Source organism: Callospermophilus lateralis, chromosome 20 (assembly GCF_048772815.1).
Source record: "Callospermophilus lateralis isolate mCalLat2 chromosome 20, mCalLat2.hap1, whole genome shotgun sequence".
Lineage (NCBI taxonomy): Eukaryota > Metazoa > Chordata > Mammalia > Rodentia > Sciuridae > Callospermophilus > Callospermophilus lateralis.
In genome coordinates, this window is record NC_135324.1 from 1,321,946 (window position 1) to 1,340,119 (window position 18,174).

Genomic DNA, 18,174 nt, shown 5'->3' on the forward strand with positions numbered 1-18,174 from the left:
GAGGGATGGGTGGATGGGTGGATGGAGGGATGGATGAATGGAGGGATGGATGGAGGGATGGGTGGATGGAGGGATGGGTGGATGGGTGGATGGAGGGATGGATGGATGGATGGAGGGATGGGTGGATGGAGGGATGGGTGGATGGGTGGATGGAGGGATGGATGAATGGAGGGATGGATGGAGGGATGGGTGGATGGAGGGATGGGTGGATGGGTGGATGGAGGGATGGATGGATGGAGGGATGGAGGGATGGATGGATGGAGGGATGGTTGGAGGGATGGGTGGATGGGTGGATGGAGGGATGGGTCGATGGAGGGATGGATGGATGGAGGGATGGGTGGATGGAGGGATGGGTAGATGGGTGGATGGAGGGATGGATGAATGGAGGGATGGATGGAGGGATGGGTGGATGGAGGGATGGGTGGATGGGTGGATGGAGGGATGGATGGATGGATGGATGGAGGGATGGGTGGATGGAGGGATGGGTGGATGGAGGGATGGGTGGATGGAGGGATGGAGGGATGGATGAATGGAGGGATGGATGGAGGGATGGGTGGATGGAGGGATGGGTGGATGGGTGGATGGAGGGATGGATGGATGGATGGATGGAGGGATGGATGGATGGAGGGATGGGTGGATGGAGGGATGGGTGGATGGATGGATGGAGGGATGGATGAATGGAGGGATGGATGGAGGGATGGGTGGATGGAGGGATGGGTGGATGGGTGGATGGAGGGATGGATGGATGGAGGGATAGAGGGATGGATGGATGGAGGGATGGATGGATGGAGGGATGGGTGGATGGAGGGATGGGTGGATGGGTGGCTGGGTGGATGGATGGGTGGATGGAGGGAGGGATGGGTGGATGGGTGGCTGGTTGGATGGGTGGATGGAGGGATGGATGGGTGGATGGGTGGATGGGTGGGTGGGTGGGTGGATGGATGGATGGGTGGATGGATGGGTGGGTGGGTGGATGGGTGGATGGAGGGATGGATGGATGGAGGGATGGGTGGATGGGTGGCTGGGTGGATGGGTGGGTGGATGGGTGGATGGGTGGATGGGTGGGTGAATGGACGAAATGGCTCAGAGCCCAGAGCGGATCCCAGGGTGGAACCCTCAGGGGACCACCCCATCCAGAGTAGGAGGCTTGCCGCCCACTCCCGTGGCCCCTGTGGTTTGGGGAACACCTGCCTGATTCCCACAGGAGCCCCCCTGGGCTCTCTGCCTGGGGGATGCCTTCATGTGCCCATGACCCCGGTGGATTCACACCCAGAGGCTTCCAAGGAGACCCCTGAGAGAGGGACTGGGGGCAGCTGAGGAGGGCAGGCCCAGGAAACCCAGGTGAGGGGGAGTCCTCGGGCTGGACCGCAGGGGCCCTGAGGAAGGTGGTGGCCCAGAGACTGGGCTCAGGGACGGAGGGCAGGTGGCCTGGGTGCAGCAGAGGTACTGTGCAGGCCTCTGGGCTAGAAGGCAGCACCCCTGTGTGGCTGGAAGGGAGAGCTGAGATGTCTGCACACACCACGGGAGTTAGACTCATCGTCTCTGATGGAGACCCACTGAATCTTAGTTCCCTTTTACAGGGTCATCTCTGAAAGGGGCATTCTCCAAAAAGCAAACAGAAATGACCAGATTAAAAAAAAAATCACAGCAAAAGTTACCTGGGGAATTCTGTCACCGAACCCACCTTTCATAATGGAATGCCCCAAACCCAGAATGGGCTAGCCTCCCGCGTATTTTATTATTTTATCTTTTTTTTCCTCTTTGGGTACCAGGGATGGAACCCAGGGGCGCTTCACCCCTGAGCCCCGTCGTCCCCAGCCCCTTTTTCTATTTTATTCAGAGACAGTGTCTCACTGAGTTGCAGAGGGCCTCGCTCAGCGGCTGAGGCTGGCCTCCAACTTGTGATCCTCCAGCCTCCAGCCTCCTAAACTGCTGGGGATGACAGGCCTGCACTACTGCGCCCGGCTATGATTTTCTCCTCCGTGTGTCTGATTTGCCCTTCCTTTTTCCACACCAGGGGCCCGAGAATAAACGATGCCAGCAGCATGCTGTCGGGCCTCCAGAACTGTGAGCCCACGCGAACCTTTTTCCTTTATAAATGGCTCCGTCTCAGGGTACTCTATGATAGCAACAGAAAACAAGCTAATACACTCGGAAAGCATTTCAGAGTTCAACTCGTACACACTCTTCCTAGGTTCACCGTTCTTATTTTAGAGAATTTATCGGGACATTTAAGACATTTAGAAATGTCTTAAGATCTGGGATCCCGTGGCAGAACGGCCACCTTTGGGCCGCGCTGTGGTGTCCATTTTCCGTGACTGTAACAAATATCTGAGCCGATCCACTTAGAAAGACAAAAAGGACGTTTACCCAGATCATCAAGGGTGTCCTTTAGATTCCTGGCGAATGCTCACCTCTTTCTCATTCATTCAGACGACAGCTAAGCTAGGTCCGGTATTAGAAATGGAGGCGGGTGATCATCGTAAGGGTTCCTGCCCCCCAAAATCTTTCAGGCCAGATGTAGAAGAAGGTTCAGGATCACCCTAAATAGCTACTCAGGATCCTGTGGAGGATGAGTCATGTGTCTGTTGCATTTGTGAAGTGAAGAAATCACACCGCCAAACCTCCAAATGTGTAATAGTAAGTAAACGCGCACACCCACTCACATACGCATCGTTTATGTACGCTCGAATCGGGGGAATGGGGGAGGTCATGGCAGGAAAATGGAGAAATACAATTTTCTCCATTTAGAGAAAAGAAAAAGAAAAAGAAAATCAGGGCTGGGGCTGGGGCTCAGGGGTGGAGAGCATGCGAGGCCCTGGGTTCCGGGTCTCAGTGGCTGAGGCCGGCCTCCAACTTGCGATCCTCCGGCCTCAGCCTCCCGAGCTGCTGGGATGACAGGCGTGGGCCCACCCTGCACACTTTTATAGGAAGGTTGGGACCGGGCATCTACGGTGGGGCAAAATGACGGGGTGGGGGTGACATCCAAGCCTCTAGTTAGGGGGGAGACGCGTTCCCTCTGATTCCAGGGCCACACTGGGACATAAAGCAAGTCATCAGAGGACTCTGCTGAGCACTAATGTACTGCAGATGCTGGCTCCCTGGGGTGAGCGTCCCCTGGGGTGTCTGGAATGGCCCACTCCTGGGAGCAGTGAACCTCAGGAAGAGATAATCAGATTCCAAAGGGGGGGGGGCCCTGCCCTGAGGTTATCCGACTAGAAAATTACAAGCCACTTGCAAAGATGCATTTCCATATAAATGTGCAAGAGGGGGACCAGACAGCTTGGTGCATTTCACGGGCTCGTTGATCAGGGCGGCTGACATCTCTCTCTCTGGGCACTCGGCTCCGTGCCCCCCCACCAGCCTGCAGAGCCGAGGGTCAGGGCCAAGCCCGTGCACTCTGCGGGGTCCCCGGGGAGTGCCCACAGGCAGGAAGGGCAGGGCAGCCTGAAGTCCTTCCTCCCCCACCCCGCCTGCCTTTGTCCCAGAGCTCACGGTCTGCACTCCCAACGCAGCTTCTAGAACATTCCTTGGTGGCTCTCGGCCAACCTTTCCTTGGCTGATTCCTCTTTCCCTTGAATTCCACGTAACTGTCCCCCCCCGGGAGACCTGGGCACAGCAGAACCTCTATTTTTACCAAAAAAAATTAACCTATACTTAATTAATTTATTTAACTTATTATACTTATATTGGTAAATAATTCATTATTTAACTTATTATACTTAATGAATTATTTACCAATAATTTATTTATTGGTACCAGGGATAGAACCCAGGGGTGCTTAACCCCCGAGCCCTGTCCCCAGCCCTATTTTGCATTTTATTGAGAGACAGGGTCTCGCTGACTGGCTCAGGGCCTCGCTCAGTGGCCGAGGCTGGCCTCCAACTGGCGAGCCTCCTGCCTCAGCCTCCCCAGCTGCTGGGATGACAGGCAGGTGCGCCACTGTGCCCGGCTTCTCGTTTTAAAATATCTGGTGCCTTTAAAGACTGGTCGCGTAGTCTCAGCCTCCTTGAATGTATGCCAAGATACATCTGCTGGGGACATCATGTAACAAATGTGCAAATTTTCAGGGGCTCCAAAACATGGAAGAAGCCAAAAGGGAAGGGATTCTCGTAGCTGGAGAGCGTCCACTTATCCAGAGACGGACCCAGTTGTCTCAGGAGCTCTTTCCAACCACAGCCTCTGTATTTAGGCAAATTGGACCGCTGTGACTGTAATGAAATACCTGACGTAGGCCACGGATAAAGGAAAAAAAGGTTGATTTAAGCCCAACGGTTTGGGAGGTTGAAATTTCAAACAGCATGACCTAGGTTCTTAACCTCAGGGCCTCCCTCTAAGTTCCATCTCTTCAAGGTCACAGTGTCCCCATATCACTACCATGGAGACGCCCCCGTCTTTGTCTCATGAACCTTTAGGCAGAGACACAATGAACCGCAGCCAGCGAGCACTTTGACATAAGTCACCTTCGCGCCTAATTTTACAGAGGAGGAAACCGAGGCTCAAAGAGGGGAGGTGATTTGCCCGCGGTCAGATCCCCCCCCCCCGCCGGACCTGGACTCTATGACTGCGCAGACCTTGGAATCCCAGCGACCCGGAGGCTGAGGCAGGAGGATTGCAAGTTGGAGGCCAGCCTCAGCCCAAGCAAGGCCCTAAGCAGCTCATGGAGACCCTGTCTCTAAATAAAACAGGGGGAAGGAACCTGGGTCCCTGAGGGACTCTATGGAGCAGGGTGGCCCCCCACAAACCTGAACGACTTGCCTCTGGACTGTCCAATGGGAGAGAAATCAGCCTCCACCTTCTTAGAGACAGTAGGGTTTGGAGTCTCTCTGTTGAACCCTGGGGTGCCGAACCCCTGAGCCCCATCCCCACCCCTTTTTTCTATTTTATTTAGAGACAGGGTCTCGCTGAGTGGCTTAGGGCCTTGCTCAGTGGCTGAGGCTGGCCTCCACCTTGCGATCCTCCTGCCTCAGCCTCCCGAGCTGCTGGGATGACAGGCGCGCGCCACCGCAGCCGGCCTGTTAGTCCCCAACTCTGGGACTTAGTTTGAGTGTCTGAATTTCTCTGAACGTCTGTATTTCCTCACTGAAATACATCACTATGGTGATGGCTCTCTTATTAAAATGCTTTTCTGCCCGGGGGACAGCGGGTGGAGGGAGCCCCAGCCCCAGGGCCCGCGGGTGAGTCATTCCTGAACCACAGGAAATGGCTCTGAGGTCGGTCCCCTCTGTGTTTAGCTGTGTGTCTTCCGGCCACAACGGATCTTAACAATCCTCCCGTCCGTCCGTCCGTCTGTCCGTTCTAATGCAGGCCTGGTAGTAAGCAGGCTTGCACCAGAGGAGGCCCTTGACCCTGGACCAGGGCCGGAAGCCAAAATAAACCTCTTGTCTCCGTGACGTAGGCCACCTGGGGGACTGTGGTTAGCAACAGAAAACAGACTAAGTAGTCACTCATTAAACATGGGCCATGTTGTTTCAGGGGTGAGTCCAGATGCACAAGTTTTCCTAAATACTTCAAGGGTCACTAGTGATGGAATTCAGAGACACTGGACCCCTGAGCCCCGTCCCCTGCCCCTTTTTCTATTTTATTTAGAGACAGGGTCTCCCTGAGCGGCTCAGGGCCTCGCTCAGTGGCTGAGGCTGGCCTCCACCTTGCGATCCTCCTGCCTCGGCCTCCCGAGCCGCTGGGATGACGGGCGTGGGCCACCGCGCCCGGCATGCACTGTATATTTGACAATTTGGGATGTTTTCATCGCCAGGACATGAGAAATGTTTGAGGGGATTCGTAGGGTAAAAACCCTCTTCATTTGGCTTTTAAAAATTCAGAAAAATCGAACTCACCATCGAGAGGGGACGCGACACCGCCACAGGATGGGTGACCAAGAAACGTGTCTGTCGGTGACAGATCACACACATGGACATGGCTCCCCTCCCCCTGTGACCTCCTAGAGGTGCAGAAACACCTGTCACTCCCAGGGGGAGGGGGACGGGGAATCGGTCTCCATAACTAGGTTAGGAATTTCTATAGAAACCAGAGAGAGAGAGAGAGAGAGAGAGAGAGAGAGAGAGAGGCTGCTTCCAAGACCAGATGGAGTCCCCTGCACTTTGGAGATGAGTCCCCAGGAGTGATTTGTTGTCGTTCGGGGAGGGAAGAGCCCTTCTGTGCGTGGAGAGGCCAGGAGGTGAGCAGGCGTCACTTCTACAGGGGGCCTCTGGGAGGTCGGCCAGGGCCTCCGCTGCCTCCAAAACAGGTTCTTATGCCAGAGGGCTCCCTGGGGGGGCTGCGTCCAGATCGATGTCTGGAATTGGCCTTGTGGGAAATCACTAATGGTCCTCGGACAGCGCACCGTGTGACTTTTAGGCTGGTCCATTAGTGGAGAGCTTCGGCTACAGGACAGCTAAAGGCCAGATGTTGGAAGGACTGACCGGGCTTTGGTGAAAGTTTTTTTTTTTATATTTGATCCCAGGGAGGGAACCCAGGGGGTGCTTCACCCCTGAGCCCCGTCCCCAGCCCTGTTTTGTATTTTATTTAGAGACACGGTTTTCGCTGAGTTGCTGAGGGCTGAGGCTGGCCTCCACCTGGCGATCCTCCTGCCTCAGCCTCCCGAGCTGCTGGGAGGACAGGCGTGGGCCATGGCACCCGGCTCGGTTCAGCGTTGATCTCCCTTCCCTGCCTGTCACTCCCTGGCCCTTGTCCATTTTCAGGACAGAAAGAGAGAGAGAGAGAGAGAGAGAGAGAGAGAGAGAGAGAGGCCTCAGGCTCAGAGTTTTCTTGGCAAGCCCCAAAGTGGAGCTGGAATCCGGCACCTGAGGGCTTTGTTTCTTCTCCTCGCGGTCACTTTCTATTTAGGGCACCTCGCGGGGTTCTGTTTCTCGAGTCTTGTGTGTTAGGATCAAGTTTCCTCTTAAAATAGATCGGAACGTGAAGAGGAAAGGGAGAGGATTCAAGCCGCACAGACAACCCAGGGGAAATGATCTGGGATTCCAATCCCCCGCAGCTGGGGGTGGAGGTCAGAGGGAGGAGGCTCTCTCTGGGCTTCCCGACCCCACCCTGCGCTGCTCAGCCCTCACCTCAGACCTGTGGAGTCGGCCATCTGTGGACCGAGCCCCCGTCCCCAGCCCCTTTTTCTATTTTATTTAGAGACAGGGTCTCGCTGAGTTGCTGAGGGCTGAGGCTGGCCTCCACCTGGCGATCCTCCTGCCTCAGCCTCCGGAGCCCCTGGGATGACAGGCGTGGGCCACCGCACCCAGCCACAGTCCGTTCTTATTGGCAGTGACTGAATAAAACGACCTGAGATGACAAAGTGGGGGGAAAAGGGGGGCTCATTCTCAAAGGGACAGAGAGCCACCGCTGAGCCAGACCAGACAGGAGGGAGGAGGGAGTGGGGGTGAAGGTTCTCCGGAGACCGCTCCCCCATCCTGCCTCAAAGGCCCCTCGCAGAACCCAGGGGACAAGTCCACGTGGACAGGTGGCTGGTGTGAAAAGACTCTGCAGGGCAGAATGTCCAACTGGGATCTCTGCAGAGTCATGGAGGACCAAACAGGAAGCAGGAGGTAGAACAGCTGAACTCAGGGAGTGCCTTGGTGGGAGGAGCGGCAGCTCCCGACCTTCCTATAAGAATGTGCTGGGGCTGCATCTTATGTAACATCAGCTCTTTTTTTTTTTTCTTTCTTTCTTTCTTTTTTTTTTTTTTTCCTGAAAGGAGAACAACATGAACTCCCCAGACTGCAGATGGCTCCCAGATCTGGGTGGTGAAATGCCAAGTGGATACAGCAATAGACGATGGGGAATTTATTGGGAATAAAAAGGAGAAGCGAGAAGAGTGTTCGTGGAAAGGGGAAAAAAATGGTCCCGAATCTCCTGCACAGGAGCAGCCCCTGGGCTATGGGCACAACTGAGACCGTTTCGCAAGGCGGATTCGGGTGGAGGGGAGAGAATAATGGTATGGGGCAGGAGGAGATGTACCAGGGATGGGACCCAGGGGTGCTGAACCCCTGAGCCCCGTCCCCAGCCCCTTTTTCTATTTTATTTAGAGCCAGGGCCTTGCTGAGTGGCTGAGGCTGGCCTCCACCTTGCGATCCTCCTGCCTCGGCCTCCTGAGCTGCTGGGATGACAGGTGTGGGCCACCGTGCCTAGAGCTTAGCTACTTGTCTCTTCCTTAGAGGTGCCGCAGTAGATCCAGGTCCCATCCACTTGGGGGTTTTGGGGGTGGATTAAATGATAGATGGACGGATGGTGGATGCATGGTGAGAGATGGATGATTATTACAGCTATTTATTTATCTCTTCCTTTGCAGATTCTGTAGGATATCCAGCATCTTTCTGTTTGGGGGTCCTTGAATGGATGGACAGATGGATAGATGGACGGACAGATGGATATAGATGGATGGATAAACGGATGGATGGATGGACAGATGGATGGATGGATGGATGGATAGAAGAAAATGGGTAGATGGATGGATAAATGACTGATAGATGGACAGATGCATAGATGGGTGGAGAGATGGATGGTAGTCCATTTTGTCCGATTCTCTTTCCATATCGGATGAGATGATTGTGTGTGTTTGTTTTTGCGTCTCGCATCGCCCGTGCTGACTGACTTTTTCCGGGATTCAACCATCCTTGCCTTCTTGGCACGGATCTCATTCGGGTGGCATCATCTGTTTTTTTCTACTGTTGTCTGGATCCGGTTTGCCAGTCTATCACTGAAGAGTTTTGCATCTCTCTTCGTAAGAGACAGGGATCCATAGTTTTCTCTTTTTCTGGAAGATCTTTGTGAAGAATCAATATTGATTCTCCTCCCCACGTTGGGTGGAGTTCAACGATAAAGGCCTGGACTCCTCTTTGTAGGTAGTCGGTCTTTTTATTTTTATTTTTATTTTTTGGCTTATTTCGATCTCGACTTGTTATGAATGTATTCAGATTCTCTATTTCTCTCTGAGTTGGTTTCGGTAGTTTGCAGAAGTCTGATTTATTGGCATCTACCCGTTCAGAGCATTCCTTTAGAATTCTTTCTATTTCTGGGGGGGGGCGGGAAGGTTCCTTCTTTCATTCCCGATTTGAATAATCGGAGTTGATGATTTTTCCAGCATCTTAAAGGGGAAATCTGTTTGCATTTTAAAAAGGAGAGTCTTTTCCTCAATAAATCTCTGGTTTTTCAATCTATCAATCATTGAAGAGGAGAGAGAAGTGGGGATGGGTGGGTGGTGGTCTCTCTGGGTCTCTGAAGATAGATAGTTCTAGAAGACTGGGGACGGGAGCTCCGCACCCCAATGTAGGATGGCTTCTGACTTCCAGGTCTCTGTTGAGGCTGTGGCGGATGCCTAGAATACCTCTCCTCCTCCTCCTCCTCCTCCTCTCCTGTGCTTCTCCATGTCTATCCTGGCCCCCTCCTGAGATGCGGTACAGGCAGCCGCAGCCCAAACACTTCACCACCCACATTCAGATAGAGAATCATCCTTTGGCGGAGAGCAAATCGGAACATAGATGGTGGTGGGGTTGCATAGACCTGATTTCTTTCTTTTCTTTTTTTTTCCGCATGAGAATCAAAAAAATCTCCTTGTAGCCAGACCCGAGATTGTGTTCCACCAACACTCAGATTTCCGGGCGCTTCTCCTCCAACTCCCGGTGGCCAGGTCCCACTGGTCATCTCCAGCTCGAGATGGGCCTTGGGTCTGCCAGCGTTCGAACCCCACTCCGATGTGAGAAGGCAAGTTCCTCATCCAAGGGCAGACGTATTCCAGCCATATGGAGCCTTGGAAGATTTTCCTCCAGTCGCTTTCAATGGACCAGGCTGTAAGCAATCACCAACCCCCTGTGACCTCTGATTGGGTCACCACTGAGGCCACAGTAAGAAGTCCTCATGGGCAAGCCCCAGGAGAACGAGGCCTCCTCTGGAGAGACTGACCCTGCCAACGTCCTGGGGTGTTAGCAGGCTTTCTGTGACTGTGACAAAATACCTGAGGTAAGATAACTTAAAGGAAAAAAAGGTTCAGATGCTTGGAGCAGGTAGACAGGAAGTGAGGAGAGAGAGACAGGAAGAGAGAGACAGGAAGAGGCAGGGCCCCCACCATCCTTTTCAGGGCCACACCCCTGATGACCTCACTTCCTACCACCAGGCCCCACCTCTGGAAGGTTCCACCAGGCCCAAGAGGTGGATGACAGCTAATGACCTTTAACACACAGGTCTTTGGGGGCATGTTTAAAATCGAAACCAGGTGAACGTCCATGCTCCAAACCTGTCAGCAAACTGTCCTGTGGTTCAAGGGCTCATCTGTAGTACGTTGTTACGGTGGCCCGCGTGGGCCATACCGCAGCCCAAACCTATCTTCTGCTACACACTTTTCTTGGGGGGCAGCTCGGGAGGCTGAGGCAGGAGGATCACAAGGTGGAGGCTAGCCTCAGCCACTTGGTGAGGCCCTAAGCCACTCAGGGAGACCCTGTCTCTCAATAAAATATCAAATAGGGCTGGGGATGGGGCTCCGTGGTTGAGGGCCCCCGAGTTCAATCCCGGGTACCAAATACATACATATGTATAGGTATTTAAATACGGTTTCTGTCTTGGTCTGCAAAGTACCCCAGGGTTCTATAAAATGCAAAACTTCTGGGAACTTGCTGGAAGGTCAAAGAGAGAGTGCCCACAAGCCGATGCAATAATAAAATTTCAAACATGGTCTTGGTCCAAAGATCTTTGCCCCGTGTGGTAGATGTCCATAATGGCCACAGAATATTCTCTCTTCTGTCCCTGTCTGCGGACCCTTTCGCTGCTGGCTTGCAGAGGGCTGAGTTTACCTTAGAAGCTCCATCGAGACCTGTGCAGCCATTGCCCTCGTGTCAAAGAAAAGGAAGCAGCCGGGCAGGGTGGTGCACACCTGTCGTCCCAGCAGCTCGGGAGGCTGAGGCAGGAGGACCGCAAGGTGGAGGCCAGCCTCAGCCACTTGGTGAGGCCCTAAGCCACTCAGGGAGACCCTGTCTCTCAATAAAATACCAAATAGGGCTGGGGATGGGGGCTCCGTGGTCGAGGGCCCCTGAGTTCAATTGTCACCTCTAGGTCTCAGGTTTTCCCAGCAGCTTGGGAGGCCGAGGCAGGAGGATCTCGAGTTGGAGGCCGGCCTCAACCAAAAAAAAAAAAAAGCAAGGTCTAAGCAACTCGGGGAGACCCTGTCTCTATAAATAAAATACAAAATAGGGCTCAGCGGTTGAGAGCCCCTGAGTTCCATCCCCGGTACCCCAAGGGTATGATCAGCACATTTGGATGTTGCCACCGACTCTGTGCAGCTGCGGATGGAGGGACCCCCGGCACCTGTGGCTCTCCAGGTCGCCCCTCAAAGACACACCCAGAGAACAAAGTCACCCCAGTCTCACGGGGTGACCTCCCCACCCCCACGGCATCCCCCATCCCCCTAAGGAACAAAGATGGATGGAAGAAAAATTTTAAAAAAGAGCCTCCCACCACCAAGAGCCTGGGATGACCCTACAACAGGGGACAAGGGTCATCTTGTGATCTCAGCTGTAAAAACTCGCACCCCGGGCAAGAGCGTTGGGTTTGGTTTGCATTTGGGGGACAGAGGGGGCATCTGGGATCGGGAGGGGTGTCCCCCGTCCTAAAAGATGCCTATTCAGGAGGCAGCTCGGTTGGCCTCTTGGACTCCACCGAGAAACAAAGGCGGATTTGTGTCAGCAGAACCCTCTTAGGGCAACTGGGAGAAATCATGCCTTAAGGAAGCCGGTGGAAAGATCAGCCAGCAGCTGGCTTCGCCTCTGGCCATCAAAAGATCTTTTGCTCTTTTAAAGAGAGAGAGAGAGAGAGAGAGAGAGAGAGAGAGAGAGAGAGAGAGACTCAGAAGAAGTGCCCTATTTAAAAAAAATAAGACGGTTTGCTCTGCTCCAATAAGAGCGATGGCAGGAGACAGGGCAGCCTCTGAGGAGAGAGAGGTTTGGAGACTCTCCCCAAAGAGAAGATAGAGGTGCGACCCAGAGGTGGCAGCCGGATTGACAATGATGGCATCGCCAGGAGAGGCCCCGGGGGGGGGGGGTCCGTTTTGTTAAGGTTCGACGGCAGATTTCGTGACGCTGTGGATGTTAAGTCAAAGCCACTGGATTTCTGATTCCATGGGATGAAGCCTGACTCCCCAGCAGCGGCTCGGGAGGCTGAGGCAGGAGGATCGCAAGGTGGAGGCCAGCCTCAGCCACTTAGCGAGGCCCTGAGCAGCTCAGGGAGGCCCTGTCTCTAAATAAAATAGAAAAAGGGGCTGGGGACGGGGCTCAGGAGTTGAGCAGCCCCTGGATTCCATCCCTGGGACCCAATTAAAATCTTTGCTATGACTGTAAACACTATCCACTTTCTGCCTCCCGTGATTCTACACCAAGCCTCAGGCCTCAAGCCTCTGTTGTGTTCCCTGCCGGGTGACAATGACGTACCCCAGGAAAGACTTCATTCTTTCTCCAGGTGCAGACCCGTCCTGGGAGTCTGGTGTTTTCTAAAGATAGCGCTGATTTCAGGAAGCAGGTTGAGCCAGTTCACCTGGGCCCCGCTCCCTGGGGCTCTGAGACACCTAGCAACTTGTTTGACGGCGGAACCTTCCAGAAGGTGTTGAGGGGAAAAGCCCAAGGAGCAGGCCACAACTTGAACCCGAGTGGGTGAGCGCCTTGGGACAGGGAGAGGCTGAGGTCCAACCTATCCTAACCCCCATTTTTTTTTGGGGGGGGGAAGATACTGAGGATTGAATTCAGGGCCCTCCTCGATCCCTGAGCCCCGTCCCCAGCCCTATTTTGGATTTTATTTAGAGACAGGGTCTCGCTGAGTGGCTCAGGGCCTCACTTTGGCTGAGGCTGGCCTCCAACTTGTGATCCTCCTGCCTCAGCCTCCCCAGCCTCAGGGAGGACAGGCGTGGGCCACTTTGCCCGCCAGCTCTTCCTCATCCACCGCGGACTTCCAAGAGGTGGCCATCTCTGACTAGAGCAGGAGCCACACAGAACCGAGAAGAAATTGGCCGGCCGACACAGCCTCCGCAGAGAGAATTAAAACCACCCACAGCCAAACCCAGGGCAGCCAACGGTGCCATGCCTGGCTGGCTCTGCCACCAACCGCCCTCCCTTGGGGGCGCGGAGAGGAGGGCAGGCCTTCTTGAGTTGACTGATTTCAAACAAGGACACCCTTGAGGTCCCCCCCCCCACCCGGCAGAGCCCCCAACGTCTGAGACTGGGCGTGGGAAAAAACTCTGACTTTTCATTCCTTCTCCTCTTTTCTGTCTATTAGCTAAATAATTTGCCAGAAATTAATACAGGAATGTTTCAATGCTAAAACCAGAGTGGTGTCAGAGGGAGGATGATTTGTTGATGGATCTTTATTTGTGTCTTTTTTTTTTTTAATTTGTTGTTGATTTGTGGATGGATCTTTATTTGTGTCTTTTTTAAAAATTGTTGATTTGTGGATGGATCTTTACTTGTGTCTTTTTTTTTTAATTCGTTGTTGATTTGTTGATGGACCTTTATTTATGTCTACGTGGTGCCCTGAGATTCGAACCCTAATTCGAATCCCAATGCCTGACCCCCTTTCCCCTCTCCCTCTCTCCCTCCAAAATGCCATGCACCTAGAGATACACCCTCCTGTAGAGGGAATCCTTGAAGACGTAACTGAGAGGAAAGTCGGGCCCGGTGGCCCAGGCCTATCATTCCAGCCAAAGACACTGTCTTCAAATAAAACATGAGAAATGGCGGTGTGTGTGTGTGTGTGTGTGGGTGGGGTGGGGGATGGCTGGGGATATGGCTCAGTTGGTTTAAGCGACCCCCAGGGTTCCATCCCCGGTTACCAAAAGCAATAAAAACTCAACAACAAAAGAAGAAATCTTGGGAGGCTGAGGCAGGAGGATGGCAAGTTGAAGGCCAGCCTCTACCCCTGAGCAAGACACTGTCTCAAATTTTTAAAATAAATAAATAAATAAAGAGGACTGGAGATGCGACTCTGGGGGAAGGTGCCCCTGGGTTCCATCCTCAGGAGCAAAGAAAGAGAAGAGGTAGAAACGCTTCATTTTGTCCATTTTGGAAACATTTTACTGGGGCCGGTTGGCATCTCGGGGTGTTGAATTGACAGCTACCTAGAGACCCCTTTATTGAAGATCTGGGGGGGTGGAGGGGGTGGGAGAATGTCCAGCCGCGTCATTACTGAGACACAAAAGACGACAAGCCCCGGCGGTCATCCTGTGATCCCCCCTAGGAGACAGGAGTCTCGTAGTGCAGGTCAACAGGGACAGGGAAAAGGGAATTTCACACTTGTCACTTGGCCAACTGGCTTGCACACATGTTCACTTTTCCCCCAGATAACACAAACAGGCAGGGTTTTCCTGCCTCACCCAAGAGAAGCCAGACACCACGGGTGGCCCATTTCCAACGCCCATTTCCAAGGCCGGTCCTTCACAGCCAATGCACCAAGTAACCTAACAAAGCATCAAAGGAGACACCCCAGACCTCTTTCTTCTCAATTCTACCCGGATGTCACCTTCTGAAGCCCACATTGAACAGGAAAAGACAAGCCCCGCTCCCCCCCAACCCCCCGCAAAAAAAAGACACACACACACACACACATTGGGCCTAGGGTCGTGGCTCAGTGGTAGAGCGGCTCGCCTGGCCTGCGTGAGGCCCTGGGTTCGAATCTCAGGGCACCAGGTATCCATAAATAAAGATCCATCCAGAAATCAACAACTAATTAAAAAAAGAAAGACACAAATAAAGATCCATCCACAAATCAACAGCTAATTTAAAAAAAAAAGACACAAATAAAGATCCATCCACAAATCAACAACTAATTTTAAAAAAAGACACAAATAAAGATTCATCCACAAATCAACAACTAATTTTTTAAAAAGACATAAATAAAGATCCATCCACAAATCAACAATTAATTTTAAAAAAAGACACAAATAAAGATCCATCCACAAATCAACAACTAATTAAAAAGAAGACTCCAATAAAGATCCATCAACAAATCAACAACTAATAAAAAAAAGAAAAGAAAAGACACACGCATCAGTGACACATATATATACAGGATGGTGGTTTTTTCCTTATGCATTTAGGAGGTTTTTAACTCTTGGGTTGGATGATGAACGCATCGCCTAGACCACAGGAAATCAACTCCAGCAGCAAAATAAATAAATAAATAAAGTCACGTGGAATCTTTTTTTTTTTTTTGCAAACTGACATACGGTCGATGCCTAGTTGTCATCGCAGAAAGAGAACGCTGGCTTCTTAATATTAAAATAAATAAATAAATGATAAAGCAGGAAATTTCGGCTTTGGTAACGTGACTGTACCCAGTGTTCACAGGGGGTGTGGGAAATGGGGTCAGAGACACCTGCAGGAGAGGGGGGGACACGGAGGAGGAGGAGCAGGAGAGCAAGACTCACCTGGGTGTCCCTGAGGGTTTCCAGTACCTGCAGAACAGGTACTGCCCGTCGGCGTTGACCAGGTGGGGAAGGTCCTGGTAGGGGATGCTCTGCGGGGTCCGCCTGGGAGAGGTCTCCTCGGGCATTCTGGAAGGATCTTCAGGTCCTTGAGAGAAAAGGGGACACGTTCCCAAGTCAGAAATCTGGGGAGTGGGGGGGGGTGGGTGGGAAAGGACTCTTAGGTAGAAGGGGGGGTCAACCCTGTTCCAAGGAGGTTTTTTTTTAATCTTTTTTTTTTTTCTAAATGACATCCATCTCTTGCAAATAAAAAAAAGGGAAAAAAATCTCATTTGTTCTTAAGAAAAATGCTCACTTTATTTTTTTTTTAAAGTGCCTCATTTTTAGGATTTTTTTTCTCTCTCTCTCTCTCTCCTTTATCCATCTGTGTTTATTTCCAATCATTCCAGGAAACTTCGTCTTAAAAGACTATTTTAGCTGTAATCAGGCGGCAGCTCTGTGGATGTGGAGACCCAGCTGCAAAGAGACCCAGCTCCCTCTCTCTCTCTCTCTCTCTCCCTCCCTCTCTCTCTCTCTCTCTCTCTCTCCAAAAAAAAAAAAAAGAGAGAGAGAGAGAGAGAGAAAATCTCCAAGGAACACTTTGAGTCCCCTCTGGAGTGCCTGCTCCTGGCTGATTGCTGCCACCAGACATGCCACCAACCTGGTTCCATTCCGCCCTGGCTCCCGCGTTCCACCAGGGGACACCGCCTGCGGAGTCACAGCCAGGCCACCCGGGGCTGCTCCCCGGTCGCGGGTCCCTCCATCCCGCGCCTTGCGCTCCCCCCCACCTCCCAGATCCCGAGATCCTGGGGGCTGTCGCAGCTGTGTCCCCCAACAGGCTCCCGGGCGGGTCCCCTCCCTCCCTCCCCGGGGCGGGGACCGGGCGCCTGCCATCTCCCCCCAACTACTTGCTCCCCGTCATCACTTTTGCCTGCACAATCCGCTGCGATGGCGCTGGGCGCGGGGAGGAGCGCGGCCCTGGGTGGCCCGGGCGGTGGGGGTGGGGGTGGGGGTGGGAAGTCGCCCTGCGTGTCCCCTTGGGGGGGGGGAGGGTCGCCCCGCACAGTCCCCCCCAGCCCCGAGGAGGCGGGTTCCCAGGACCCAGTCGTCGCCCCCAGGGGCTTCGGACAAACTTTGCCTCCTGCCGTGTCACCCACAGCGCGGGGTCGCCGCTGTCATTGGGAAATGCCACCTGGGTATGGGGTGAGGGGGGGCAGGGAAGAAAAAAAAAACCCCGGGGACTTCACCCCGAGTCGCGTTGGTGCCACCAGGGGCTGCAAAGAGACGGCGGCGGATGGGGACAAGTTGGTGACAGAGGGGGGCGCGCGCGCGTGCACAGGCGCACGATCGTGCACACGCGCCCGGGAGCGCGCGGGAGGCCACGCCGAGCGCCCGGGACCCCCCGCCCCGGGACTGGCGTCGCCCCGACCCCCCTGGTGGCGGCGCCGGCGGGTGGCGCGGGGACAGGGAGGCAGGTTACCGGGGCCGCGAGCGGCGCTGTCACCTCCCGAGCGCCGCGGGTCTCGGCGGGCGGCGGGACCAGGGCCGGGCGAGCTGCGCGCGCGGCCACCTTCCGCGGCGACAGGGCGACAGGGCGCGGCGTCTGCGCCGCCACTTTATCCCCGGGGCCGCTCGGCGACGGGGGCGGCCGCGGTGGGTGGGGACGCGGGGAGGCGGCGCCCGGGGCCCACGTGTGTGTGCCCGGCCCCGCGGGGAGGAGCGGGGGCGCCGCCCGCCCGGGACCCGCCGTGCGCTCCTCCCCGCCCCGGGGACGAGCCAGGGCCACCCGCACCCACGCCCACCCCGCCCCGGCGCCGATCTGTCCCCTGCGGACCGCAGGCGACACCGGGCGCGGCACAGCGCAGGGGGCACCCGGGCCCCAGGTGCGCGCACACGGCACACACGCACGCACGGCGCCCGTGCCCACGGGGAGCCACCCCGCACAGGGGCACCGTGTGCACACGCGCGCGCACACACCCAGACGTGCAATCCAGCAGACTCGCGTGCACACACACACACACACACGCACGCTGAGACGACCCATGACCTATGCAGGGACACACCAATGCGCCTGGACACTCACGGAAAGTCACAGCACCCAGCCGTCGCGCACGCCTGTCATCCCAGCGGCTGGGGAGGCTGAGGCAGGAGGATCGCCAGGTGGAGGCCAGCCTCAGCCACTGAGCGAGGCCCTGAGCCACTCAGCGAGCCCCTGTCTCTGAATAAAATAGAAAAAGGGGCTGGGGACGGGGCTCAGAGGGTGAGCACCCCTGGATTTGATCCCTGGTACCAATCTTTTTTTTTTTTTTTTTTTTTTTAATTTGTTGAAGAGGAATTGAGTTTTAATGAAGAATGAGTTAAGAAGGAGCAACAGGAGGAAACGCGTGAAAATTTGGTGGTTAAAAAAACTTTCACTAAGGTCAGGCATGGTGGAGGATGCCTGTCATCCCAGCAGAGGGAGGCTGAGGCAGGAGGATCATGAGTTCAAAGATGGCCTCACCAAGTTAGCAAGGCCCTGAGCAAGTCAGGGAGACCCTGTCTCTAAATAAAATACAGAATAGGGCTGGGGACGGGGCTCAAGGGTCGAGGGCCCCTGGGTTCAATCCCTGGTACCAGAGAGAGAGAGAGAGAGAGAGAGAGAGAAACAGAGGCAGGCACTAACATATCCAAGCACATCACACACGCACGCACACGTTCCTGTCACGCACACACAGAGACACACGTGCTGTAAAGCTGTG

At 54.2% G+C, this 18,174-nt stretch overlaps 1 protein-coding gene across 2 annotated transcripts in view; it reads right to left on the minus strand.

Annotated features, from left to right (window-relative positions):
* Mgll (monoglyceride lipase) overlaps positions 1-17,089 on the minus strand; it is a 67,736-nt gene extending 50,647 nt beyond the window's left edge. Inside the window, exons 1-2 of one of the 2 annotated variants that reach the window (XM_077106168.1) lie at positions 16,917-17,089; positions 15,401-15,545 (exon numbers count right to left, since the gene is read on the minus strand). In XM_077106168.1, coding sequence (XP_076962283.1) covers positions 15,401-15,525 — 125 coding nt within the window. In that variant the 5' untranslated portion in view covers positions 15,526-15,545; positions 16,917-17,089. Of the gene's footprint in view, positions 1-15,400; positions 15,546-16,097; positions 16,219-16,916 lie in introns of those variants that run through there. The other variant, XM_077106167.1, reaches the window with a different exon arrangement.
* Positions 17,090-18,174: the final 1,085 nt, after the last annotated feature.